The sequence below is a fragment of the Podospora pseudoanserina genome, chromosome 1 (genome assembly GCF_035222485.1).
Source record: "Podospora pseudoanserina strain CBS 124.78 chromosome 1, whole genome shotgun sequence".
Classification (NCBI taxonomy): domain Eukaryota; kingdom Fungi; phylum Ascomycota; class Sordariomycetes; order Sordariales; family Podosporaceae; genus Podospora; species Podospora pseudoanserina.
The window spans coordinates 2,257,077-2,278,216 of record NC_085920.1 but is presented as its reverse complement, the minus strand read 5'-3'; the positions used below and the strand labels follow the sequence as shown (position 1 = coordinate 2,278,216).

At 53.9% G+C, this 21,140-nt stretch overlaps 9 protein-coding genes across 9 annotated transcripts; 3 read left to right on the top strand and 6 right to left on the bottom strand.

Annotated features, from left to right (window-relative positions):
- Nucleotides 1-242: 242 nt before the first annotated feature.
- Nucleotides 243-2,207, top strand: QC764_106410 (uncharacterized protein; the record flags this gene model as incomplete). The annotated part of the gene is made up of 1 exon (XM_062941889.1): nucleotides 243-2,207. One exon carries the CDS (start codon nucleotides 243-245, stop codon nucleotides 2,205-2,207), a length of 1,965 nt encoding a protein of 654 aa, XP_062804795.1.
- A 63-nt stretch (nucleotides 2,208-2,270) lies between these two features.
- On the bottom strand, nucleotides 2,271-3,074 carry YAE1 (Essential protein Yae1, N terminal; the record flags this gene model as incomplete). Its single annotated transcript, XM_062941888.1, has 1 exon — nucleotides 2,271-3,074. The coding sequence occupies one exon, from the start codon at nucleotides 3,072-3,074 to the stop codon at nucleotides 2,271-2,273; it is 804 nt and encodes a 267-aa protein (XP_062804794.1).
- A 442-nt stretch (nucleotides 3,075-3,516) lies between these two features.
- Nucleotides 3,517-5,364, bottom strand: PST2 (flavodoxin-like fold protein). Its single transcript, XM_062941887.1, has 3 exons — nucleotides 4,391-5,364; nucleotides 3,824-4,338; nucleotides 3,517-3,769 (listed from the first exon to the last, which is right to left on the bottom strand). Exons 1-2 carry the CDS (start codon nucleotides 4,501-4,503, stop codon nucleotides 3,834-3,836), a joined length of 618 nt encoding a protein of 205 aa, XP_062804793.1. The 5' UTR covers nucleotides 4,504-5,364; the 3' UTR covers nucleotides 3,517-3,769; nucleotides 3,824-3,833.
- Nucleotides 5,365-5,753: 389 nt separating this feature from the next.
- QC764_106380 (uncharacterized protein) lies at nucleotides 5,754-7,347 on the bottom strand (the record flags this gene model as incomplete). The annotated part of the gene is made up of 2 exons (XM_062941886.1): nucleotides 5,754-7,048; nucleotides 7,101-7,347. 2 exons carry the CDS (start codon nucleotides 7,345-7,347, stop codon nucleotides 5,943-5,945), a joined length of 1,353 nt encoding a protein of 450 aa, XP_062804792.1. The 3' UTR covers nucleotides 5,754-5,942.
- Nucleotides 7,348-9,007: 1,660 nt separating this feature from the next.
- On the bottom strand, nucleotides 9,008-11,154 carry QC764_106370 (uncharacterized protein; the record flags this gene model as incomplete). Its single annotated transcript, XM_062941885.1, has 3 exons — nucleotides 10,433-11,154; nucleotides 10,192-10,358; nucleotides 9,008-10,128 (listed from the first exon to the last, which is right to left on the bottom strand). The coding sequence occupies exons 1-3, from the start codon at nucleotides 10,468-10,470 to the stop codon at nucleotides 9,008-9,010; spliced, it is 1,326 nt and encodes a 441-aa protein (XP_062804791.1). The 5' UTR covers nucleotides 10,471-11,154.
- A 188-nt stretch (nucleotides 11,155-11,342) lies between these two features.
- Nucleotides 11,343-11,828, top strand: QC764_106360 (uncharacterized protein; the record flags this gene model as incomplete). The annotated part of the gene is made up of 1 exon (XM_062941884.1): nucleotides 11,343-11,828. One exon carries the CDS (start codon nucleotides 11,343-11,345, stop codon nucleotides 11,826-11,828), a length of 486 nt encoding a protein of 161 aa, XP_062804790.1.
- A 722-nt stretch (nucleotides 11,829-12,550) lies between these two features.
- On the bottom strand, nucleotides 12,551-16,246 carry QC764_106350 (uncharacterized protein). Its single transcript, XM_062941883.1, has 2 exons — nucleotides 14,578-16,246; nucleotides 12,551-14,453 (listed from the first exon to the last, which is right to left on the bottom strand). Exons 1-2 carry the CDS (start codon nucleotides 14,666-14,668, stop codon nucleotides 12,784-12,786), a joined length of 1,761 nt encoding a protein of 586 aa, XP_062804789.1. The 5' UTR covers nucleotides 14,669-16,246; the 3' UTR covers nucleotides 12,551-12,783.
- LYS12 (homoisocitrate dehydrogenase) lies at nucleotides 15,214-17,576 on the top strand. Its single transcript, XM_062941882.1, has 2 exons — nucleotides 15,214-16,217; nucleotides 16,297-17,576. The coding sequence occupies exons 1-2, from the start codon at nucleotides 16,190-16,192 to the stop codon at nucleotides 17,337-17,339; spliced, it is 1,071 nt and encodes a 356-aa protein (XP_062804788.1). The 5' UTR covers nucleotides 15,214-16,189; the 3' UTR covers nucleotides 17,340-17,576.
- Nucleotides 17,577-17,636: 60 nt separating this feature from the next.
- Nucleotides 17,637-20,714, bottom strand: MEF1 (Elongation factor G, mitochondrial; the record flags this gene model as incomplete). Its single annotated transcript, XM_062941881.1, has 4 exons — nucleotides 17,637-18,161; nucleotides 18,223-20,252; nucleotides 20,353-20,467; nucleotides 20,539-20,714. 4 exons carry the CDS (start codon nucleotides 20,712-20,714, stop codon nucleotides 18,107-18,109), a joined length of 2,376 nt encoding a protein of 791 aa, XP_062804787.1. The 3' UTR covers nucleotides 17,637-18,106.
- Between the last annotated feature and the right edge of the window lie 426 nt (nucleotides 20,715-21,140).

Sequence of the window (21,140 nt, the reverse complement as noted above, 5' to 3'; positions counted from 1 at the left end):
TCTAAGAGCTCTTGCCTCGAGTATTGGTTACACAGCACACAACTTCTCTACTACCGCGCCAGTTACCTGCCGTTTGTCTCCGCTAGTTGGGAAGCCACGACTGCCTATCTTGTAGGAAAGTGGGGGAGGAGGGATTAAGAGAGTTGTTAGTTAGGGTCAGGTTTTGACAAAATCGGGTAGATTCGTGCAGCTTTCTCTTGGCTCTAAGCAAGGACTGACTGAGATCAACCGACCCATCGCCAATGAATAACACCGAGATCCAATCCAACGCCGACATGGGTGGTCAATCCGAAGCGGTCGAACCGCTCCTGGGTACCCCGGGGGGTAAACAACGACAGCAGCAAGAAAAGATACATCAGGCCTCCACGCTCCTCCCTTTCAAGGCCCGTCTCTTCCTCCTTCTCGTTTCTCTCGTTTGCATTTTCACCTTGCAAAACGCAATACACGACCTCGAAGCTCTCGGGAAGATCAGCAACATGCTTGCGTCCGTTGACGAGCTGCTCGCTCTTGTTTTGACACTTCTCTGGGTTCAGCAGAGTTGTGCTACGCCTTCTTGTTCAAACGGAGGAGGCAAAAAATTCCCTTCACTTCTCAACGCGGAGATTCCGGATTTGATCAAGGGGTTGGATTCGGGTCTATTTACTACGGTTGACTTGGTGAACGCCTACATCGCACGGATCAACGAGGTTAATTCGACACTCAAGGCGGTCACACAGATTAATCCCGATGCCTTGTCCATTGCGGCAGACCTGGACGCTGCTCGGGCGGCGGGCGACAAAAAGGGACCTCTTCACGGTATCCCGATTCTATTGAAGGATAGTATTGGGACTTTTGACAAGATGGAAAATACCGCCGGGTCATACGCCCTTGTTGGAGCAAAAGTGCCAGAGGACAGCACCGTGGTGGCCAAACTCCGGAAAGCAGGTGCGGTGATACTGGGGAAAGCCAACATGTCCCAATGGGCCAACTTTAGAAGTTTCAACTCGAGCAATGGGTGGTCTTCGACCGGTGGGCAAACAGAAGGGGCTTATTTCCCAAAACAAGATCCCGTTGGTTCCTCCTCCGGCAGCGGTGTGGCCATTTCCATTGGTTTGGCAGCTGCCTCCCTGGGGACTGAAACCCATGGTTCAATCATCGCCCCGGCTCAGATGAACAACCTTGTTGGCATCAAGCCGACTGTAGGCCTGACCTCCCGCCACCTTGTCGTGCCTATCAGTGAACGCCAGGACACCATAGGGCCCATGGCCAGGACGGTCAAGGACGCCGCATACCTCCTCGCTGCCATAGCCGGAAAAGACTCAAAAGACAATTACACGAGTTCTATTCCCTTCGAAACGCTCCCTGATTACGTCTCCGCCTGCCAACTCGGCTCCTTGTCAGGTAAACGAATCGGCATCCCAAGAAATCTGATCCCAAGCCCTCTGCCGCAATCATTCCAATACATTGTCTCGAGTTTCAACACCGCCCTTGGCGTCCTGCGAGAAGCCAACGCAACGATAATCGACGACCTGTACTTGCCCGGTCAGGTCCTGATGAACCTTGGCCCATATCAAATGCACGTCGTAAACGCCGAATTCATCTCCGCACTCCCAAGATACTTTGCCTCGTTGACCAGCAATCCAGCCAATCTCACCGACCTTCAATCTCTGATAGACTGGACAAAAGCTCACGGACACCTGGAGCACTATCCCGACCGAGATGTCGCTCGCTGGGAGGGTGTTTTGACCAATACCGGCCACGGAAACGACTCGCCTTACTTCTGGGGTAATTACTCTGCCCAGATCTATGCCGCTGGCCCGCAGGGAATTTTGGGAGCGCTCAAAAACCATTCGCTGGACGCCTTGGTTATCCCGACCTGGTGGTCCGCTACCATGCCGGCGATGCTGGGAACGCCAGTTGTGACGGTGCCGATGGGGAAACTGCCGAATGATGGAAGTGTGGTTGAGGAAAAGGACCAACGTGGAGATTTGGTGCGTTGGGCAGGGAATTTGCCCTTTGGTATCAGTTTTGTTGGTGAGGGTTTCAGCGAGGAGAAACTGATTGGGCTGGCGTATGATTTTGAGCAAAAGACGAAGGTGAGGGAGACGGTGAAGCCGTATGTCAAGCCCAAGACGGAGTTGAGAGATGTGGTTGCGAAAAGGGTGCAAAAACAAATTGCCAAAATCGCTGGGAAGTGGAGTAAAGATGCTGCCGATGGGGTGTTTTGAGCTGAATGATGCAGTGTCTGTATTGAGTTGAGAGACGCTTTTTGTAGCAGCCCTGAAAGAATTTTACCAGGCAAGAGCCTGATTTCCAGTCTTTGCTACAGCAGGCTGGTTCCCTTGTCTGCTGTTCTCCTCTTCCTGATCGTACTCATGTCCCCTCTCAACACCCTCCTCATCTCTCAAAACATTCCAATCAAGTCCAAATCTCTCCCCTTCCCGCCTGACAATCGCATCCCACTTTTTGATCAGAGGGTGAGAAGCCGCCACATCCGGGAAGAGCACCTCCCCGCCGCTTTCCTCGTCACCAACGGGGTAGTTCCACGTCCCGTCCTCACAAAACCAGTCCTTGGCAAAAACACTTCTCACGTCAAGCTCTCGCCTGGCTTCGTTGAGAAGGACCTCTAACCGCCCCCACTCTGCGGTTTCCCATGGCTGAGGTGGAGAAGTGGAAATAGACTGCAGCCCAAAAGCAGCCACGAAGCCTTCGATGATGCCTAGGAGGATCCCGGCCCGAGAGCCGATGTTGGCTCCGAGGGTGAAACCCTCGTCGAAGCCGGCTTGGACGGAGGTGGATTTGGCGTGGGTGATGCCGTCGATGTAGCCGGTTTTGGAGTGGAGGGTTTTGAGGCGGTTGATGTCACGTTCTCTTTCTGATGAGGATGAGACGGTGGTGGTGGAAGAGGGGATGAAGTCATTGTCTTCATCGTCGCCCCAGACGTCGTCGAACTGGCCGTTTTCGGGCTCGGTGTCGTCTTGGTCTTGGTGTGGGCTGGGGGCTGGGTGAGAGGACATGCTGGGGAAGATGTCTTGGTTGTTGGCGGTTGATGCTCTTGTTTCGTCGGGGTGGAGGGAGGGATGGCGGAGGAGCATGGTAAGATTTTTGATGTTGGAGAGGATGAGTGAGATGGGTGGTTGATGAAAACGGGGATGGGATTGGGGGGATTCAAGGTTGGGAAAAGGTTGGGAAAAAGTTGGAAAGGGGGAAAATTTTGAGTTCAAAGTGAATGTTGAAAGCGAGCCGGCTTGAAGGCAAACAAAAAAGCTAAAATAAATTGATGCAGGTGGAGGATGTATTTGTTACATGCATAACCCTAACCCTCTCACAAATGAGTCAATTGCTTTGTAATTGAGTTGAGGCGGTTGGAATTTGGAGTGAAAGGTTCATCCGAGAATGCAAGAAAGAAATCTCGATGAAATGGTCTGGATGGGTGCCTAATGGATGAAATGTTGTGCTCCGTCCTGCCTGTTCACATACCTTATGCAGGGTTGCAGGTTCAAGGTTGGCCAAGGGATTGGAGGTGGTCGACAAGTGTGGTGTGTTTGATATCCATATGTGTATTCGCTGGGAAAAAAACAATATTGTAACGCTATTTGCAGAAATCATAGAATGACGCATTTGGATGGCAATCCGCATGGTCCTCCTTCCTCCTCCTTATCCTCCTTGTGCTCTGGCACTGGCTCGGCGCTCGTTTGCCTTTCCCCAGCTGCAGAGGCACTGGCAGCTGCTGGAGCTGGAGTCTCAACGACAGCCGGTGCAGGAACTGACTCTCCCCCCGATGAACCCCCTTTCACCACCTATTAGCCACATGCCGTCCCACTTCTCCCACACAAACACTCACGATGGTGATTTCACGCACTGAAAGCCTTGGCGACCGTCTTGTAAAACTCCTCGCCCTGGATGGTGGCCAGCTCTTTCTCCACATCACTAGGCTGGCGAGAGCCGTCACCACCAGCGAAAGTACCCGCTCCCCAGGCACTACCACCGCGGACCGCATCCAGGTTGGTCAAGATGCCGAAGGCCTTGGCGTATCCGAGGGGCACGTAGATGATGCCGTGGTGGGCGAAGGTGCTCATGGCGGCGAGAGCAGTGGACTCCTGGCCACCTCCCTGAGAGGCAGTGGAGATGAAGACACCGGCGTACTTGCCCCAGAAACCACCGGAGCTCCATTGCTTGCCGGTCTTGTCCCAGAAAGCCTTCCATTGAGCGGGGAAGTTGCCGTATCTTGTTGGGATGCCGATGAGGAAGGCGTCATATTGCTCGAGCACGCTTGGGTCTTCGAGGACGGGGACATCTGTGGCCTTGGGAGGAGCGTACATCTTGGCGAGGACCTCGTCAGAAAGAGTCTCGGGGACCCTAGGTGTTTCACTGTTAGCATGTCTCATGATCTGAAGTGCAGACAACTTACTGGTAGAGATCGGCAGTGCCGCCAGCCTTCTCGATACCGGCCTTCTCAGCCTCAGCCAACTGCTTGATGTGGCCGTACATCGAGTAGTAAACAATTGCGATCTTGGGAGCCATGTTGGCTGGTTATGTGGGTATATATATGACGTTGATGGGTATCAAGTGGTGCTTGGAAAGGTCAAGGCGTGTGTATCAGCTGGATGTTGGGAATGATAACCAAGCTGGATAGGCAAAGAAGAGGGAGGAAGTCAAGTCTATATATACATACTTGTCAAAATGACAGCGGGAAGGGATGGGGTACTGCCCAGGGAAGATCCCGCGTTAAAGAAGGTCTCAGGTTAGACCCCCGTGTTGCGGGTACCTCATCTGCATTTGTCGGCATTCGTCATGATCGGATAATCAACCCTGGATCAACGATTGCTGGCGACCGACAGAGGGGTTCGATGTCTAGTAACGCAACGCCCAAGAGGCGTCGGTGTAGCACCGAAATTGGTCCGGCTCCCCCTCCCGACGGGCCTGTCAACACGTTCGAAATGTTTCCAAAACCGATATCGCGAATGCCATGTTTAGCATTGTCCGCATCCGGTCTCTGCACAAGTTATTGATCCATTACCAAATATAGGATACTCAACGTCTAGGACACCCTGGAGTGCAAAATAGTGGTATCCCACACGCCCGTAGCTGATGTTCAACTAGCTGTGTTGGTCGCCCAGGCCTTGCCCCTCTCAAAACTGCCCCTCAACACCAGGACTGCCCCACTCTAGATTGACCTTAGCATTGCTGAATAAGGGCTGACGGAAGTGCTGTAAGACATTATTCACGGCCCTCGCCCTCGCGTTTTGGCTGCAGATTGCCCTCTGACAAATCGGGTTGCTTCAATCGCTGGGTTTCCGAGACAGAGCAGCCTTGTAAATACTAAACCCCGATGACAGTTGTCAGTTGAGCCACCAGCCACCAGAACATCGTATCTGCATCGACGTAACGTTTCTGAAGGAACAATGATGGAACTTTTTTTTTTTCGCAGGGGATCACATGCAGCCAAACGGGGTCGAGGACACTCTGGGATCCGTGCACGCTGCAAGTTGCGGAGTTGAACCGTGCTTAAGCTCCCTGTCTGCGATGCTTGGCACGCAAGAGCTCTCCATCCATGGAACACCACGAACTTATCACGAAACGTCTTTCTGGTAGCTCTTTGCTCTTCTCGGTTATGATTGCCCATTCCAGACTGGAGTACTTTGGTTTCATGTGCTTGGCATCAAACACGTTTCAGTCGAGCATATCTACTACTGTGTCAGCGCGACTCAGACTTCCCTGGGCACACTTCTTCCCGGCAGTTGCGGATGTCTTGATATCAGAGATGATGCGGTAGTTTGGGCCAAGGTACTATTTATTTCCTTTATATCATGCATCATCCGTAAGTTGCATATACCTAATGTAAACTGACTATTCTAGCCTTTCGTGTTGTCATGAACAAATCCAAACACCACGCACATGTCGTCTCTCCCAATGCATATAGTAGCAGGTATGAATTGATGAGATGCCCCCATGACCACTCCTTACCACCCTCCTTTCTTTCTATACTGCAAAAACCTCGCTGTCGAGTAGAGAAACGTCGCGATCAAAAGCCCACAGGCAGCATACAGGACCGTCGGCACCCATCTGGCATTGGCACTCTCACCACCCAAGACCGCACCCGCAATGGGCGTCCCAATCAGAACCGCAGTTCCAGAGACAATGAACCCAAAACCCATTCTGGTCCCAACTCTCGAAAGATCAGGAGATAGCTCGACGACAACACTAGGTGTCAAGCTGACCACGCCGCCCGAGAAGGCACCATACAGCAGTACAAAAACCACTGATCCAGCGAGATTCTTGACTCCCAGCCATCCGAAGACGAGAATCGCACTCCCCGACATGCAAACGAGCATGAGGTTCAGGCACCCAAACCGATCCGCCAGAGCGTTAGGGATAATTCTGCCAAAAATCGACCCGGCATTCAGCAACGTAACCAGATACGGCGCAAAGGACTCGGTAACCGACGCCTGCGATGTGCCATACAGCGTGATGTAAAAGAACGGAACATAGAGCGTCAGGAAGGCAAAGAAACCGCCAGCGGTGAAGCTCAAATATGGACCATCCTTGAAAAGGCTCTTGTCGACCAGCGACTTCTTCCCCTTGTGAGGTGGCACCCTGGTCTTCATGAACGCAACTGGTATGGCCGACATTCCCAGCAGGATGAAGGCGATCACCCTCGTCGCCCAGCCGAAACCCAGGCTCTTCTCCAACTTTGAAAAGATGATCGGAAAAACCGTCCCGGCAACTGGCGACCCTGCCGAGGCGATGCCCAAGGCTAACGCCCGATGGCGGGCAAAGTACTGGCTGAGGATCGCAGCTGAAGGTAGGAAAGTCATTCCCATGCCGCTCCCCATGCAAAACCCTTGCGCGAGAAGGACTTGCCAGTACTCGGTACATAACGAGGTCATGAACTGGCCGAAGACGATGAGGAACATGCCGGTGATGAGGAGGTGGCGGAAGTAGCCGGCGTCATAGAGAGGACCGGCGAACACGCCGACCAGGAAGAGGAGGGCGGCTTGGGTAGAGCCGATCCATGAGATTGAGGAGGGTGGATGGGAGGATAGGAGGGTTGTTTCGTAGTAGGCCTCTGTGCAACGGGTTAGATTTCGCAAAGGGGAATGGGATGGAACAAGACGTACGGAAGACCCCAAAGGTGTTGATAAGACCCCAGGTGTTGACGAGGATAGCGGTCGAGCCTAGGACTTGGAGCCAAGCTGTGAGACCTCCATCTGGGACCACATCTGGTGGTGGGTCAACATTCGAGGCAGGATCTGTTTCTGTATTGTGGCTGGACTTGAAGCCGGCGATGTTCTGGTCGTTTGGGATTGAGATTTCGCCTTCTGTTCTGTCCGAGTCGGAGGCGGATGTGGAATCTTTCTCCTTCATGGTCTGTGTTCGTAGACCTCTTTTCTGACTTTGTTTCTTTCCAGTCCAACAGGCTCTTTCAGCTGCCGTTGGAAAGGATAACGGTGTTTTGTTCCAAAGAAAGAGGGACTTCGGTTGGTGGCGGTGGGGATATATCTTCCGGATAAGTATAAGCTGAGGTCTCTGGTCTGAGCATCCACTTTCAAATCGTCAGGGGGGACGAGGTCTAGAGTAACATCAAATCATGAGGCCATCGACGGCATTAGGTAGGGACAACTTCGTATCTTTTCATTCACCTTTTAGAGCATTTGAAAGAAGGGATACGCAAGTGGCAGCGGGGCCGTGATCAGTATTCATAGGAGGAAGGTACCTAGGTAAGGTTCGGGAATCACCGTCCACACATCCCGTGTCGAGCGGATATAACCAGGACTTAATTTTCTTTGGGACAAGCCATCAAAAAGGAAAAAAGAAGAATTCGCTTGTTCCAATAAATTGATCAATGAACCACATGGGAATTCGCAAACCGGCGCCGAATCCCACCCCGCCTTTTCTTTGTGTCTTGTCGGGGTTAGGAAGTGGACTCAACTGGTTTAGTCTAGTTTGTTAGTTGGATGGTGTGTGGTATCATGCCCCCTTCTCCACCGCAGGTGAGAAAGCTTCCAGTACCTGCTATATTTTCTTGGAGACGTCAAGTAAAAGCTTAGCCCTGTTGCTGGGATTTACCAATCTTTCGTCTTATAACACCGAGGGAGCACGAGAGAGGTGATTATTTATCAAGCTCGCAGTGCCATGTCAACTCTCTCAACCTGTCTTCTTGTTTTTCATCTTTTTTTTTATCACCGTCGAGACGATGGATACCTGCCGAGAGATTCCAGGCCAGATTACCGCTATCTCAGCTCCACCAAGAAACCTGGGGTTGTGCCGAGGAGGATTTTGGAATTACTCAACACCAACGCCAAAACGCAGGCACATAACGTAAGAGGAAACAGACCAATTACCAAGCAAATACTTGTTTAATTCTCAAGCAGGGCTGCTTGTACCGCTTGGAAAAGTAATCTTCCCTTCTTTCTGCACAGTAGAGGAGGGGTACGGGGGCGAGGCGGACGATTGATGTTGAATGATGTCGTTCAAAACGGCAGAATGGTGTGAGACAAGCACGGGATTTGGGCCATGTGGTGCGAAAAGCCACCCCCGCAAAAAAAGCACGGTGCCGCTGCCCTTGTCCTCCTCACGGGTCGGAACGGGGGTTGCGGATTCCGGGTGACCTAACCGATACGGTGGTGTGTGTGTGTGTGTGTGTGTGGCCGATGGCCGGCCCGATGGTGATAGGTCATATCATCATGGGCAAAGATAAGTCTTGTCGATGATGATGTCAAATATACCGGCCGGTTCCGATGATGTTCTGCATTTTCTCTGCTGGGTTTACTTCCTAGTTACACCACTGACAACCTGGAAGCAGGTAAAGGAACTGGACTGGCCCGGCGATGGGCAGCAGGTGCCTTCTGCTGACAAGGCTGTCAATGGGCCATGAGAAGGTGTAACGAACGCTGTGCTTGACCAAAAAGCTATATACGCCTAACACAACAGCAAGAAACAAACCAATTGCCAAACACCTTGTATCCAAACTAATTAACCCCACGCCTAGCCCAGAAACACTCCTCTCTCAACACATCACCAAGCCTCAACCAAACTTCTTCTCAAACTTCTTCAACATCCCCGACACCCCCCTCTCCAACCTCCCCGCATTCTCCTCCAGCTTCCCCCTCACCTCCTTCTTCGGTCTATACTCCTCCTCCGGCACATAAAACTGCTGATGCACAGCATACTCATTCTGCTGCGGCAGCCCCGCCTGCGCCGTCTGCGGCCCTTGGATCCCAACGCCGGGTGAAGCCCCGATCCCACCCACGGCAGGTGGTGTAGGTGTTTGAGACACGGCCGCCACAGCAGCGGGGTTATACACCTGCGGCTGACCCGGGAATGTCCCAACGCCTCCGTAAGGACTCACCAGCCCTGGACTGGAGAGGGGAGTACCAACTGCCGGCATGGTTACTGAGCGGGTGATGCCTGGATGAGGAGGCGCACCTACACCACCGAGGGAGCCGAAGCCTTGGGGGGCGAAGCCGGGTGATGCCACGGGGGGACCGGGGAATGTTGGCGCTCCGGGGGGGTGTTGGAGGTTGGGAGGTGGGATGCCCGGGCTCAGCGGGCTGAGATGGCTTGGTCCGGGTGGAAGGCCAGGGGAGAAAGGAGTGGCGGCGTCATAGGCGAGGGTTTGATGGAGTGGGTTGGCGACGCCGTCTTCAGGAGGGGGAGTCTTTTCCCTGTGGCGGAGCTGCTCTGGAGCGGCGGGCGCGGCGGGGTTGTAAGGGATAGGTGAGAAGGCTGCTGGGGGAGGAGGGGGAGGAGGGAGGTCGCCATCTACTGCGGATACCGGAGGGCCGGGGAAAGACGGGACGCCGGGGTTGGCTTGCTGGGCTGGGGAGGAGTCGGAGATGGCAACTTTCTCGAGCTTTTGAACAAGGGAGCTAGCTTCGGTGGGTTGACGGGGTGGAGGTCCGGGTTCATCGAGGACTTCGCATTGGGTATGGGGAAGGACGCGGCGGATGCCGTTGACGAACTCGAGGGCGTCTTGGTGAGTCCAGAAGTAGAGGTCAAGGGAGTGAAGTTTGTAGTGATATTTGGCTTGGTTGTGAGGGTCATAGGTTGGAAGGTGCCATTCTTCTTGGTTATTGACTTGGCCGACGGTGAGGGTTACGAGGCAAGTGTGCTTGTATGTGTATTGGAGGTGGACATTGTCGAGGTCTGGCAACAAGCTTGGTTAGCAAGTGCCCTCATTGCTTGTGCGACAAAGCCAAGGTATCTTACAGCCATCAAATGCGTCTTGATCCTCTGTGCCTGGCTGGTTCGCAATCTCTAAACGGGCGCGTCCTTGATTGGGGTCCTCGAAGAGGTAGACATAGGACCCCTTATCGAATCGATGATGAGGCGGGTTATTTGTTGGTGGCCCGTAAAAGTAATGAACGTCGCCAAAGCTTCACATGCTCCAAGTCAGGACATATAACCTCGCAATAATGCGTAGACGCACAAAGAAAGCAAGCATACTTACAGCGTGGCTACAAGTTCTTCTCCCGGCCGGGCGGCCATCTTTGCGACGCGCTATGCGATCGACAGGATGAGGGGAAGTTGGTGGTGATGAGGGGTGAGAAACACAAAGAGAACAGCGGCGCAACACAACTCTAGTTCCACCCAGAACGAGGGAAAAGACAGGAGATAGTTCAGTCAAGCTGGCAGGAGACAGAGAAAAGAAAGAAAAAAGTAGCCAGAAAAAAGATCACGGTGGTATTCCTATGAGACAAACCCATCAGCTCCCCCCTGTGCGACACTCGAGCTGGAACCATGACCCAGAGAGCTTAGGCGTCCCTTGGGCAGGCCCACGCGCACATTAGCGAGCAATTGAAAGCCCATCCCTCCCGTCCCGTCAACAAATCACCTCTTTTTTACAGCGTGATGATCCTACCCCTGGACATGCCGTCAGGACAACTCGGGTGGTTGTGATGCTGTGAATGAGTGGGTGCCCCTCCCACCTGGGCGCTTAAACAGATACTGCCAAGCCTTCATAGCGGGGTAGGTACCAGTGGTCAGAGCTCTGTCCAATTGTCAATTGCAACCCCTGCCCAACACAGTGCGATCTCTCCCATCGCCCGCACCGTGCCCGTCCCGGAGACTGGCCAAAAATTTGGAACCGCGACAACGGAAAGAGCCGATTTGAGTTAATCGACTCGAACAGACACCTCACCGGCGACAGCTCCAGCGACGACACCCCTCCACGTCCTCCACGCCCACCACTTTTCACCCTCTCTTTCTGGTACGAATCCCCCGGCTCAAACCGTCCTCTCAACTCCCAACTAACCCCCCCCCAAAAGCCAACAACCAAATCACCCCCCTCCCCAACCCGGGGCCCAGCACCCACCCAATTCCAAATCAAACCCTCCCCCCGAGGTTCATCAACATCCAAAATGGGCATCCACTCCATCTGCAACGCCCTCTCCCACCTCCAAAACGCATCCCGCGCCAAGCTAGGCCTCACCTCGATCCCCAACACAAAGTACAACCTCCGCTTCGCCCTCGCCCTCCACCGCGCGGGCTTCATCTCCTCCGTCACCCGCGCCGGCCTCACTCCCCCTCCTCCCGAAGCCCTTCTGACCTTCGAAACCGAACCCGTCACCTCGGCCAACGTCTCCACCCGTCGTCTGTGGCTGGGGCTCAAGTACTTCAACAACAAGCCCGTCATGTCCAACCTCCAGGCCGTGTCCAAGCCAAAGAGGCCGGTGACTGCGGATTACAAGGAGCTGTCCAAGATTGCGAGGGGGTTCCAGGCGGGGCATATCAAGGGGCTCAACCTGGGGGAGACGTTGTTTTTGTGCACGGATAAGGGGGTGTTGGAGTTGAGGGAGGCGTTGGAGAAGAGGGTGGGGGGTCTGGTTCTGGCGAGGGTTTCGTAGGGTGGATGAGGGGGAGAAATCAAGAAATTTAAAAAAACAAGAAGAAAAAAAAATAGAGGGGGGCGTTGATGGTGGTGGAATGTGGAAGGAAGGATGTAAAGGATATCATACCCAACGATGAGAGTGTACGAGATAGTGGGGAGAAGACGAAAGACATGTACATCAAAGTTAAATACACCAAGATCAAAGACACATGAGCAGACTGTAACTGAAGCAGATTTCAGATGCAACCCTTAGCAACAAGGCTACCAGTTGATTCAGCTTCCATATATGGTCTCAGCAAGGAATTGTACAATGAATACTGTTAATCATACTAATCTAACATGCTTTGTGTGCCTGAATGTGTGTGTGCGCGAGCGTGCCTGCCAGCCTCTGTCTCTTTTGTATGCATCTTGCGTGCGGTGTCCTATGCAATAAAGTGCTGTTTGCCCTCCCCCCCAAAACACCAACCCACACACATATACCGAAAACCCTATTCTACATAGACAAACTCCTTCCCCCTTCCTTAATGTTTCTCCCCCCATTTCCCTACCATCCTCCTTTCCCTTTCCCTGCCGTGCTTATCAAAAACAAACAACTCCCGACTATGAGGCAAGTACCAACAACAGAAAAGCCAATAAAAACATAAACCCAACAATGAGAATCCACAAGCTCTCTCCCTCTCTCCCAATTAACAAGGCAAAGCACTTTCCTCCTCTTTTCACCTCCCCCCCCTCCCAACACACACACACAAAAAGGTATCATAAGAAGAAGCTGGGAGTTTTTTTGTTCGCGTTCCCTCCAACCAATACAAACAAATAGGTGTCATTAGCAGCGCTTAAAAGAGCAATGCAAAACCGACAAGCCAAAATCCCTCTTTGGGGGTGTTAAGAGGTAACAAAGTGCGGTACCATGGGCCGCGGTCAAGAAGAATACAAAGAATTAAACAAGGTGTCGAGTCCGTCGCGACAGGTAATTAGGCGGCGATAGCGGAGATTTCGGAATGGCTCTCCTTGTTGTCGATGACGGAAGCCTCGGTTTCTTCTGTGGCAGAAGGAGAGGGGGAAGAGGTATTGTCGTTGCTATGTCCGCTCACTTCGGCCTTGGAATCGGCAGACCCGACGCTCATGCGCTCCATGCTGTTTGTGACAGCCTTGACCCCAGGGGAAGTCTCTGGCAGAGTGATCTCACCCTCAACCTCCTTGGCGGCTTCCACGGCCTCCTCCGCGGTCTCAGCTTGCTCCGCAAGGACTGCTACCTCCTGAACCGCCGTCTTCTCAGCCACCGCATCGAGAGCGGCGTGCTTAGCGTCGTCCTCGGCAGACTTTGAAGCGGGAACAATCTCGGCGGCTGGAGCCAGGCTGGTCTGCGATGCTGAAGGTGCGCTATGTCCTGACGTGACACTATGTGGTCGTGAGACAGCCTTCTTAACGCGGGGCTTAGACGCTGGAGATGTTCTCCGGGAGGCTGGCCCATGTCTGGGTGGAGAAATGGGCACCTTTTGTGTGACCTTGTTGGCAGAGGCTTGGGTAGGCCGCATCATACGCGCGAGGAAACTCTCGTCAACCGGCTTCTCCTTCTTAGGAGCATGGTCCTTGGCTGGCTGAGGCGGAGGGGGTCCTATGCTCGGCCGGGAGCGGCCAACGGTCGAACTCTGTCGTTTGAGCGTTTTACCCGGGGCGGCTTTGCTAGTGGTGCCCGACATGCTTGTTCTGCTGGCGGAGCGTGCGAGGGAACTGGCGTGTTGTGCGCTGTCGCCGTGGACCTTGGAACCGGAGGCAGCCGTATGCGTTGTGAGGCCTGGAGGAAGCTTGACTGGTCTTGTTGGTGACTTGACCTTTGGCTTGACAAACCCTGTGGCTGCGGGGGATGCATGGAGCGGAGGTGGCTTCTTCACCGAGGAAGGAGCAGAGGCCTTTGCGGCGGGAGTGGCTGCTTTTGGTGTCATTGTCTTTTCGGTGTGGGACACTTTCCTTTCGGGCGTCTGTTTAGGCGCAGCCAAATTCGGCTGAGGTCTCAGAGCTGGGCTCTTCGGGGGCCTGGTGGTGACTGGCGATTTCGCAGATTTTACATCGAGCTTTCCTGTCGAAGAAGTTGTCATTGGCTTCACTGTCGACTGTGGTGTGATGGTGGTGGTGGTGGTGGTGGGTTTCGTGGCTTCCTTGGTGGCAGTTGTCTCCTTCTTCTCCTCATTCGCACCGCTTGTCTCGTTTACTGGATCTTTGGTCTCCGGCTTTGGTGCTGGTGTGACTGTCTTCTCCGCAGTGCCATCCAGGGCTGGCTCTGGGGTCTTCACTTCCTCCTTCTTCACAATAGGTGCGGTCGGTGTTTGTGCGATATTCACTTCCTTGACCGGCGATGTCGCCGTCTTCTCTTCTGCCTTCGCCTGTGGTGATTCCACAATTGGTTGGTCTCTAAGGAAAGTTTTTGGTGTGCTCGCGAGCCTCTCAAATTTCTCGAACGGATTCGGGATCTCCTTTCCAGCAGTCGGCGTCGTCATTTCGCTAGATCCACCGCTGAGCTTTCGAATCCCGGGCACTGAATCCTGGCTGCCTTCTCGTGTCAAGCCCATCCTACCGTCTTTTTCGATTGCGATGAAGCTCGTTCGGACTTTGGCCAGCGGACGTGGGGACTCGGCGCCGGAAACTGTAACAATGACGACAGAATTAGCCATGTTTACCTCGTAGCCAGCTGCCACACGGAATGCGCAGATGCACCCGAATGCGCCGGCAGGTGTTGCGCGAAAGGAACAGCACAAGATGATCCTTACCAAAAGGCGCACCAGGCGAACGACCCCGGTCTGGAGGACTGTTTTCCCCCTTTTGCTCAAACATGGCGCGAAGGTTCTTGACGGCACTCATGATGGCGGATGTGGCAGTACCTGCCCGTTTGGGTTTTGAATTCAAATATGTGGAGGGCCCCGAAGGCGATGACCAAAGCGCAAAGAGATCTTGACTGAGTCGTGTGAGGTTTCGTCACGCGGGGAGGTGGTGTTGAAGTCGACTTTGGAGGGCAGCACCCGGCGCGCCGGGCTTTGCGAAAGAGACGCGCTTTGAGCTCCCCCGCGCCAAGTGACCCGAGGGATGGTCAAGAGAGCCCGTGTCGCTCGATTAAACAGCTGATGTGAGGAAGCCGGGAAATACAACAACAGACTAGGTGGGATATGGCGGCGTCGCAACGGGCAATGGTGTGGGAGCAATGTACGGGTGGTCGGAGGTTGCGTGTCGCGAACAGGATGCGAAAATGATGCAGATAAAGTAAGTATCAACGGACCGTGGTGGCACCCAAAATGTGAAGGTGTCTTCATAAAATTAAGAGAACAATTTGGGGAAGGGTTGGTTCAGGGGAGCTTTGCCAAGCGGTTCGGTGGGACACACACTGCCCCTAATGCCTCGCAGCACTTTTCGTCCAGACAAATCAATCTGTTTGGCGCACCGAAAGCCCCGAGAGATTTTCTGTTGATACTCCTGAGACCCCGACAGCCAAAGCCTCTTGTTGTCTTTATTTTGGTGTGATCTTGGCCAAAGCGCCGTTGAGGTGGGTGCACAACGGTTGGCCCAAAGCTGGAACAGCTCCAGCAGAGAGGTGGGTTTCAGGGGCTGTGCTCCAGGTCGTCCACCACCGTCCACCACTCGCGATGCTCTAATAAATATCCTCCTACATACATTGCCACACGCCGTCAGCTTTTTTCGTTGGAAAAGCGCCGCTTGCCTCTCTGTTTAGCACACACAACCTGTCAGAGCCGGTCTTGCTGCCACCGTGGGCATCAGAACGCAGATTTCCCCGGACCAGCCGTCTTTGGCGCCAGGATACCCTTTCGAGAAGGCCATCCCGCCTTCTTCTGACTTGTGTTTCAGATGTCCGTCGCGCATTGCGTCCGGCGGCATCATCATATAAAGCGCAGATGCTTGTGCTCCGTCCGATGTGGAAGACATATACGGCATAGTGGTAGGATAATCCCCATATTCCGCATGAGGCCACCTTCCTTTCCAGCCCTACAGCTCCGGGTTGTCGATAAGAGGGTACGGGTTATGATATTGAACTTCAAGGAGCACCCTGCCAGCAAGCAGGCAAGCATGAACGTTTCAACAGGCCATCTGGAAAACGGCCAGGCCCAACGCAAACCAAGTTGAAGCTCCAACCCCACATTCTGGATCGCATTCATTTACACCCGAACGGGAAATAGCCAAGCAAATGATTTGAGCTTCTCGGGAACCAACCGCGGGGCAATATCGAGATCCACGGTTTCTAGCTCCGATCCCGGCTGCCGAAAGAACGCAATCCGAGCCTTTTCAGCCCGCGGCCAATAATTTCGCCCGTGGCTTGCCCGTTGAACAAACCTCCCAAACCAAAAAAAAAAAAAGGTCAATTGACGCGCAAACATGGCTGCCAGAAGAGCTTTGACTATCGGTATGTTCTTGCGGGAACCCATGATTGCTTCTTTCACCACAATAAACTTGCTTTTTCTAACACTGGCTGCGATTACAAGGCCTCATCCCCGGTGATGGCATCGGCAAGGAGGTCATCCCCGCTGGTCGCCGTGTCCTCGAGGCCCTTCCTGCCTCTCTGGGTCTGAAGTTCGACTTTGTCGACCTCAACGCCGGCTGGGAGACCTTTGAGAAGACCGGCGTTGCTCTGCCCGAAGAGACCGTCCAGACTCTCCAGAGCTGCAATGGCGGTCTTTTCGGTGCTGTTAGCTCCCCCACCACCGCCGTCAAGGGGTACTCCTCCCCCATTGTCGCCCTCCGCAAAAGACTGGCCCTCTACGCCAACGTCCGCCCCGTCAAGACGGTCGCTACCGCCAAGAAGCCCATCGACATGGTCATCGTCCGTGAGAACACCGAGGACCTCTACGTCAAGGAGGAGAAGACCTACGAGACCCCCGAGGGCAAGGTCGCCGAGGCGATCAAGCGCATCTCCGAGAAGGCCAGCACCAACATCGCCGCCATGGCCGGTGAGATTGCCCTGCGCCGGCAAAAGATCCGGGCGAGCGGAGCCCCCAGCATCCACAAGGGCCCTCTCGTGACGGTGACTCACAAGTCCAACGTCCTGTCACAGACCGACGGCCTCTTCCGCACCGCCTCCAAGGCTGCCCTTGCCGACCCCAAGTTCAGCTCTGTCAAGGTTGAGGAGCAGATTGTTGACTCGATGGTCTACAAGCTCTTCCGCCAGCCTGAGGCGTATGATGTCATTGTTGCTCCTAACCTCTACGGCGACATCTTGTCTGATGGTGCCGCTGCTCTTGTTGGCTCGCTTGGTCTCGTTCCCAGCGCCAACGTTGGCAAGACTTTTGCTCTTGGTGAGCCCTGCCACGGCAGCGCGCCTGATATCCAGGGCCAGGGGATCTCCAACCCTATTGCTACTATCCGTAGCGCTGCGCTCATGCTGGAGTTCCTTGATGAGGAGGAGGCTGCTGCCAAGATCTACGCTGCTGTGGATGCTAACTTGGAGGAGGGCAAGTACGTCAGCCCCGACTTGGGCGGCACTGCCAAGACTGAGGAGGTCTTGCAGGATATCCTTAGACGTCTTTAAGTGATGATGGGTTTGGGAGGGAGACGTCGAGAGGAATAATGAGTGGACATGTTTCACATATATACCCCATTTTTCATGTAGACATGTTACACAGGAAACGTTATCAAAAATCAGGGGAGATGGGATGGTCTCTGGAATAGATAAAATAAAAGCAGGAGCTGTGTTGAGGGCGGTAATGAAGCTATTATGAGAACTCGGGTGTTGTTGCCATATTGTCACAAGGATAACCCGGGAATTCCCCGGGTGTCATAACCCATAGGCCCAGGGCTATGCTGGGTCTCAAAGAGAGCCATCCGATATCAGAGACAGAGAGAGAGAGAGGATGTCGTTCATTAACCATCAAACCCCATATGACGCAACCTCTGCGCCTTGCGCCCCGTGTGTATCAGATAGCACCTATCATACAATCTTTGTCTACCCATCCATATATACATACATCCAACAACATCAAAAAAAGCACATGACCCCTTTATTGTGTACCGATATCATCGTCCCACCTTGTTTTCCTGTCCCATTTTATGCCTATCCATCTCTGTCTATGGTACCTCTTCGTGGTGTATCTACCCCTGAGATTGCCCTACACCAAGTTATTCATGGCTCGTAGGGGTGATGATTCCCTTGTGACGTGGTGATGACTGGTGTATGGTGAAGCCATCCATGGCTCTAAATCTTGAGCAGGGCGGGTATCATTCTCACCAAGCCCTGGCCAGGGGGACGCGGGACGGGGAAATCCCCAAATCCTATCAACAAATCTTGCGATTGCTGATTTACTTGGTTCTCTTGGCGTCGAGCTCCTTCTCATAGGCAGCAACCAACTCCTTCCTATGATTCGAAGAAATGTCAGTCATCTTTCCTCAGCATCATCAAACAGAGAAAAACTTACTGCAAATGCGGCGGCGCAGGCGCATAATGGCTGAACTCCATGCTAAACTCTCCCTTACCCTGCGTAGCCGCTCTCAAGTGAGTGCTGAACCCAAACATGGCGTTCAAACTGCAGTCCGCCACAAGCGTGAACTCATCCGCGCCCACCTCGGTATCAACAATGGTACCCCTCTTGTTCATCAACATGAGGATGTTACCCTGGAACTCCACCGGCGCGGTGATTGTCGTCTTCATCAACGGCTCGAGCACTGCACCGCCCGCATCTGGGAAGGCCTTGCGGAACGCCATCTGGGTGGCGAGGTTGAAGGCGTAGTCACTGGAATCAGTAACGTGAGTAGCACCGTCAGTGATGATCATGCTGGCACCAATGACCCTGTGGCCCAAAAGGGGACCCTTGAGGCAGGCTTCTTCGAAACCCTTCCCACAAGCGGCGAGGTACTTTTCGGGAATGGTACCACCGACGACGCGGGTCTCGAAGTAGTTCTTCTCGGCGTCTTCAGCGTTGGGCTCGACCCAGCCAACAACACGGGCGTAATCACCGGGACCGCCGGACTGGCGTTTGAGCAAGAAGTCGAACTCGGCCTTGCGGCTAATGGTCTCGCGGTAGGCGACGCGGGGTTTGCCAGTCTCGCAGTCGACCTTGTACTCACGGCGGAGACGCTCGACGTAAATGTCTAGATGAAGTTCGCCCATACCGCTGATGATGGTCTCTTCTGACTCCTCATCGACGTGGAGGCGGAAGGTGGGATCCTCACGCATGAAGCGGTTCATGGCCTTGGAGAAGGCGTCGGCGTCGCTGCTGCGCTTGGGCTTGATGCTGAGAGACATGACGGCGTCGGGGACGTACATGGAGCTCATGCCGTAAGGAAGGCGACCGTCGGTGAAGGTGTCACCGGAGGCGCACTCAACGCCGAAGACGGCACAAATTTCACCGGCGCCAATCTCGGCCACGTCCTCCATTTCATTGGAGTGCATGCGGACGATGCGGGGAATGCGGACCTTTTTGTCATTGCGGGTGTTGAAGAGGTACTGGCCCTTCTTCAGGGAGCCCTGGTAGACACGCATGTAGGTGAGCTGACCGTAAGGGTTCTCTTCCAGCTTGAAGGCGAGGCCGACAAAGGGAAGAGAGTTGTACGGAAGCAAGCTGACAGGAGCTTCGCCCTTGGACCGGTCGAGAGCCATGTTGGGAACGTCGTTGGGGTTGGGGAGGTAGTCGCAGACAGCGTCAAGCATGGGCTGGATGGACTTGTCGGCGAGGGCAGAGCCCATCAACACAGGGGTGAACTTGAGGCCAATAGTCGCTCTGCGGATAGCAGCCTTGATCTGCTCAGGGGTGGGGGTGATCTCGTCCAAGAACATTTCGGCGATCTCATCGTCGACATCGGCCAATTTCTCAATCAGCTCTTGTCTCTTTTGCTCGGCCAACTCCTTCAACTCCTCGGGGATCTGGTTCGAGACCTTGACGTTGACACCACGTTGGCCATCGTTTCTGATTGCCCTCATCTCAATGAGATCAACGACACCCTCAAACTCCTTCTCAGCACCGATCGGGATCTGAATAGCGGCAGCCGGGATCTTGAGCTTGGAGTTGATCATCTCGACAGCCCTGAAGGGGTTGGCACCCATACGATCCATCTTGTTGACGAAGGAGATACGGGGGACGTTGTAACGCTTCATCTGGCGATCGACCGTGATGGTCTGGGATTGGACACCACTGACAGCGCACAGCACCATGACGGCGCCGTCCAACACTCTCATGGCTCTCTCGACCTCGATGGTGAAATCAATATGTCCGGGCGTGTCGATCAAGTTCAGGTGGTAGGTATCCTCCTTGCCGTCTTTGGTCTTGTACTTCCAGTCGGCAAAGGTGGCGGCAGACTGAATGGTGATACCTCTCTCCCTCTCCAGTTCCATGGAGTCCATCTTGGCACCGACGCCATCACGCCCGCGAACTTCGTGAATGTGCTTCGTTCTGCCGGTGTAGAAGAGAATGCGCTCGGATACAGTGGTCTTGCCGGAATCGATGTGTGCCTAGTGGTTTGCCATGCTTGTCTCAGCATTTCCTGTTCCCCAATAAAGTCCAGTTGGTTCTTCGACCAACTTGCCATCTTGAACCAAGGCCATAACATACTGCGATACCGATGTTCCGGACATGTGCCAACCTGGCAGCCTCGGCGGGGGAGACCTTCGCGGCGGCAGCTTCGGGGGTCATGTTGGCCTGGGCCAGCTCCTTGGCCTGCTTGAGACTGTAGTTCCCGCTCTCCAGTGTCAGCCATTGCTTGAAGATGTCATGTTAGGTTAAGGGGTTAAGCCATACGCGGCAGCAGCACCCTCGGCAGCCCTGTAGTTGGACGTCCTGCTGAACTCTCTGAGACCTCCCAGTCTGGCGCTGTTGATGGCAGCAGCGTATGGCAAGGCCCGGCGGCCCACCAGCGCTGCGTTTCTTGTCGCAAGAGCAGCGCGACAGCTGTTTACCGCCCGTATTACCCTCATCTTGGCTGGCCGAAGAAAGAGAAAAGGAATGACACCAACAACCACAATCAAGAGGGAAGGGGACGTTCGTGGGGCTAGGATTCCCGCAGGATACGGTACGGTGGTTCCCGGCGAGACTCCAGCTCCGCGAATTTTTTTAGTGGGGCCGGGAACTGGATTGACCACTCACGCCACAGCCTGTTTCTTACATCCAAGGAGGGGAGCAAAGTGAACATTGTTGACCCTATGTTGGTGTGTGTAGCCCAGTTCAAGTTGCTCGGTTGTAAAATCCAGGACTCTTATATCCAGATGTTGTGTGTTCACAGTCCCTCATCCAGGTGGGTAGGCTGTAGTTGAGTAGAACACACCGCGGGGTATCTATTTGGCTTGTAGACGAACATTATTCCACGGGAACAAATAAGGCAAACAGTGTCAAATGACTGAGAC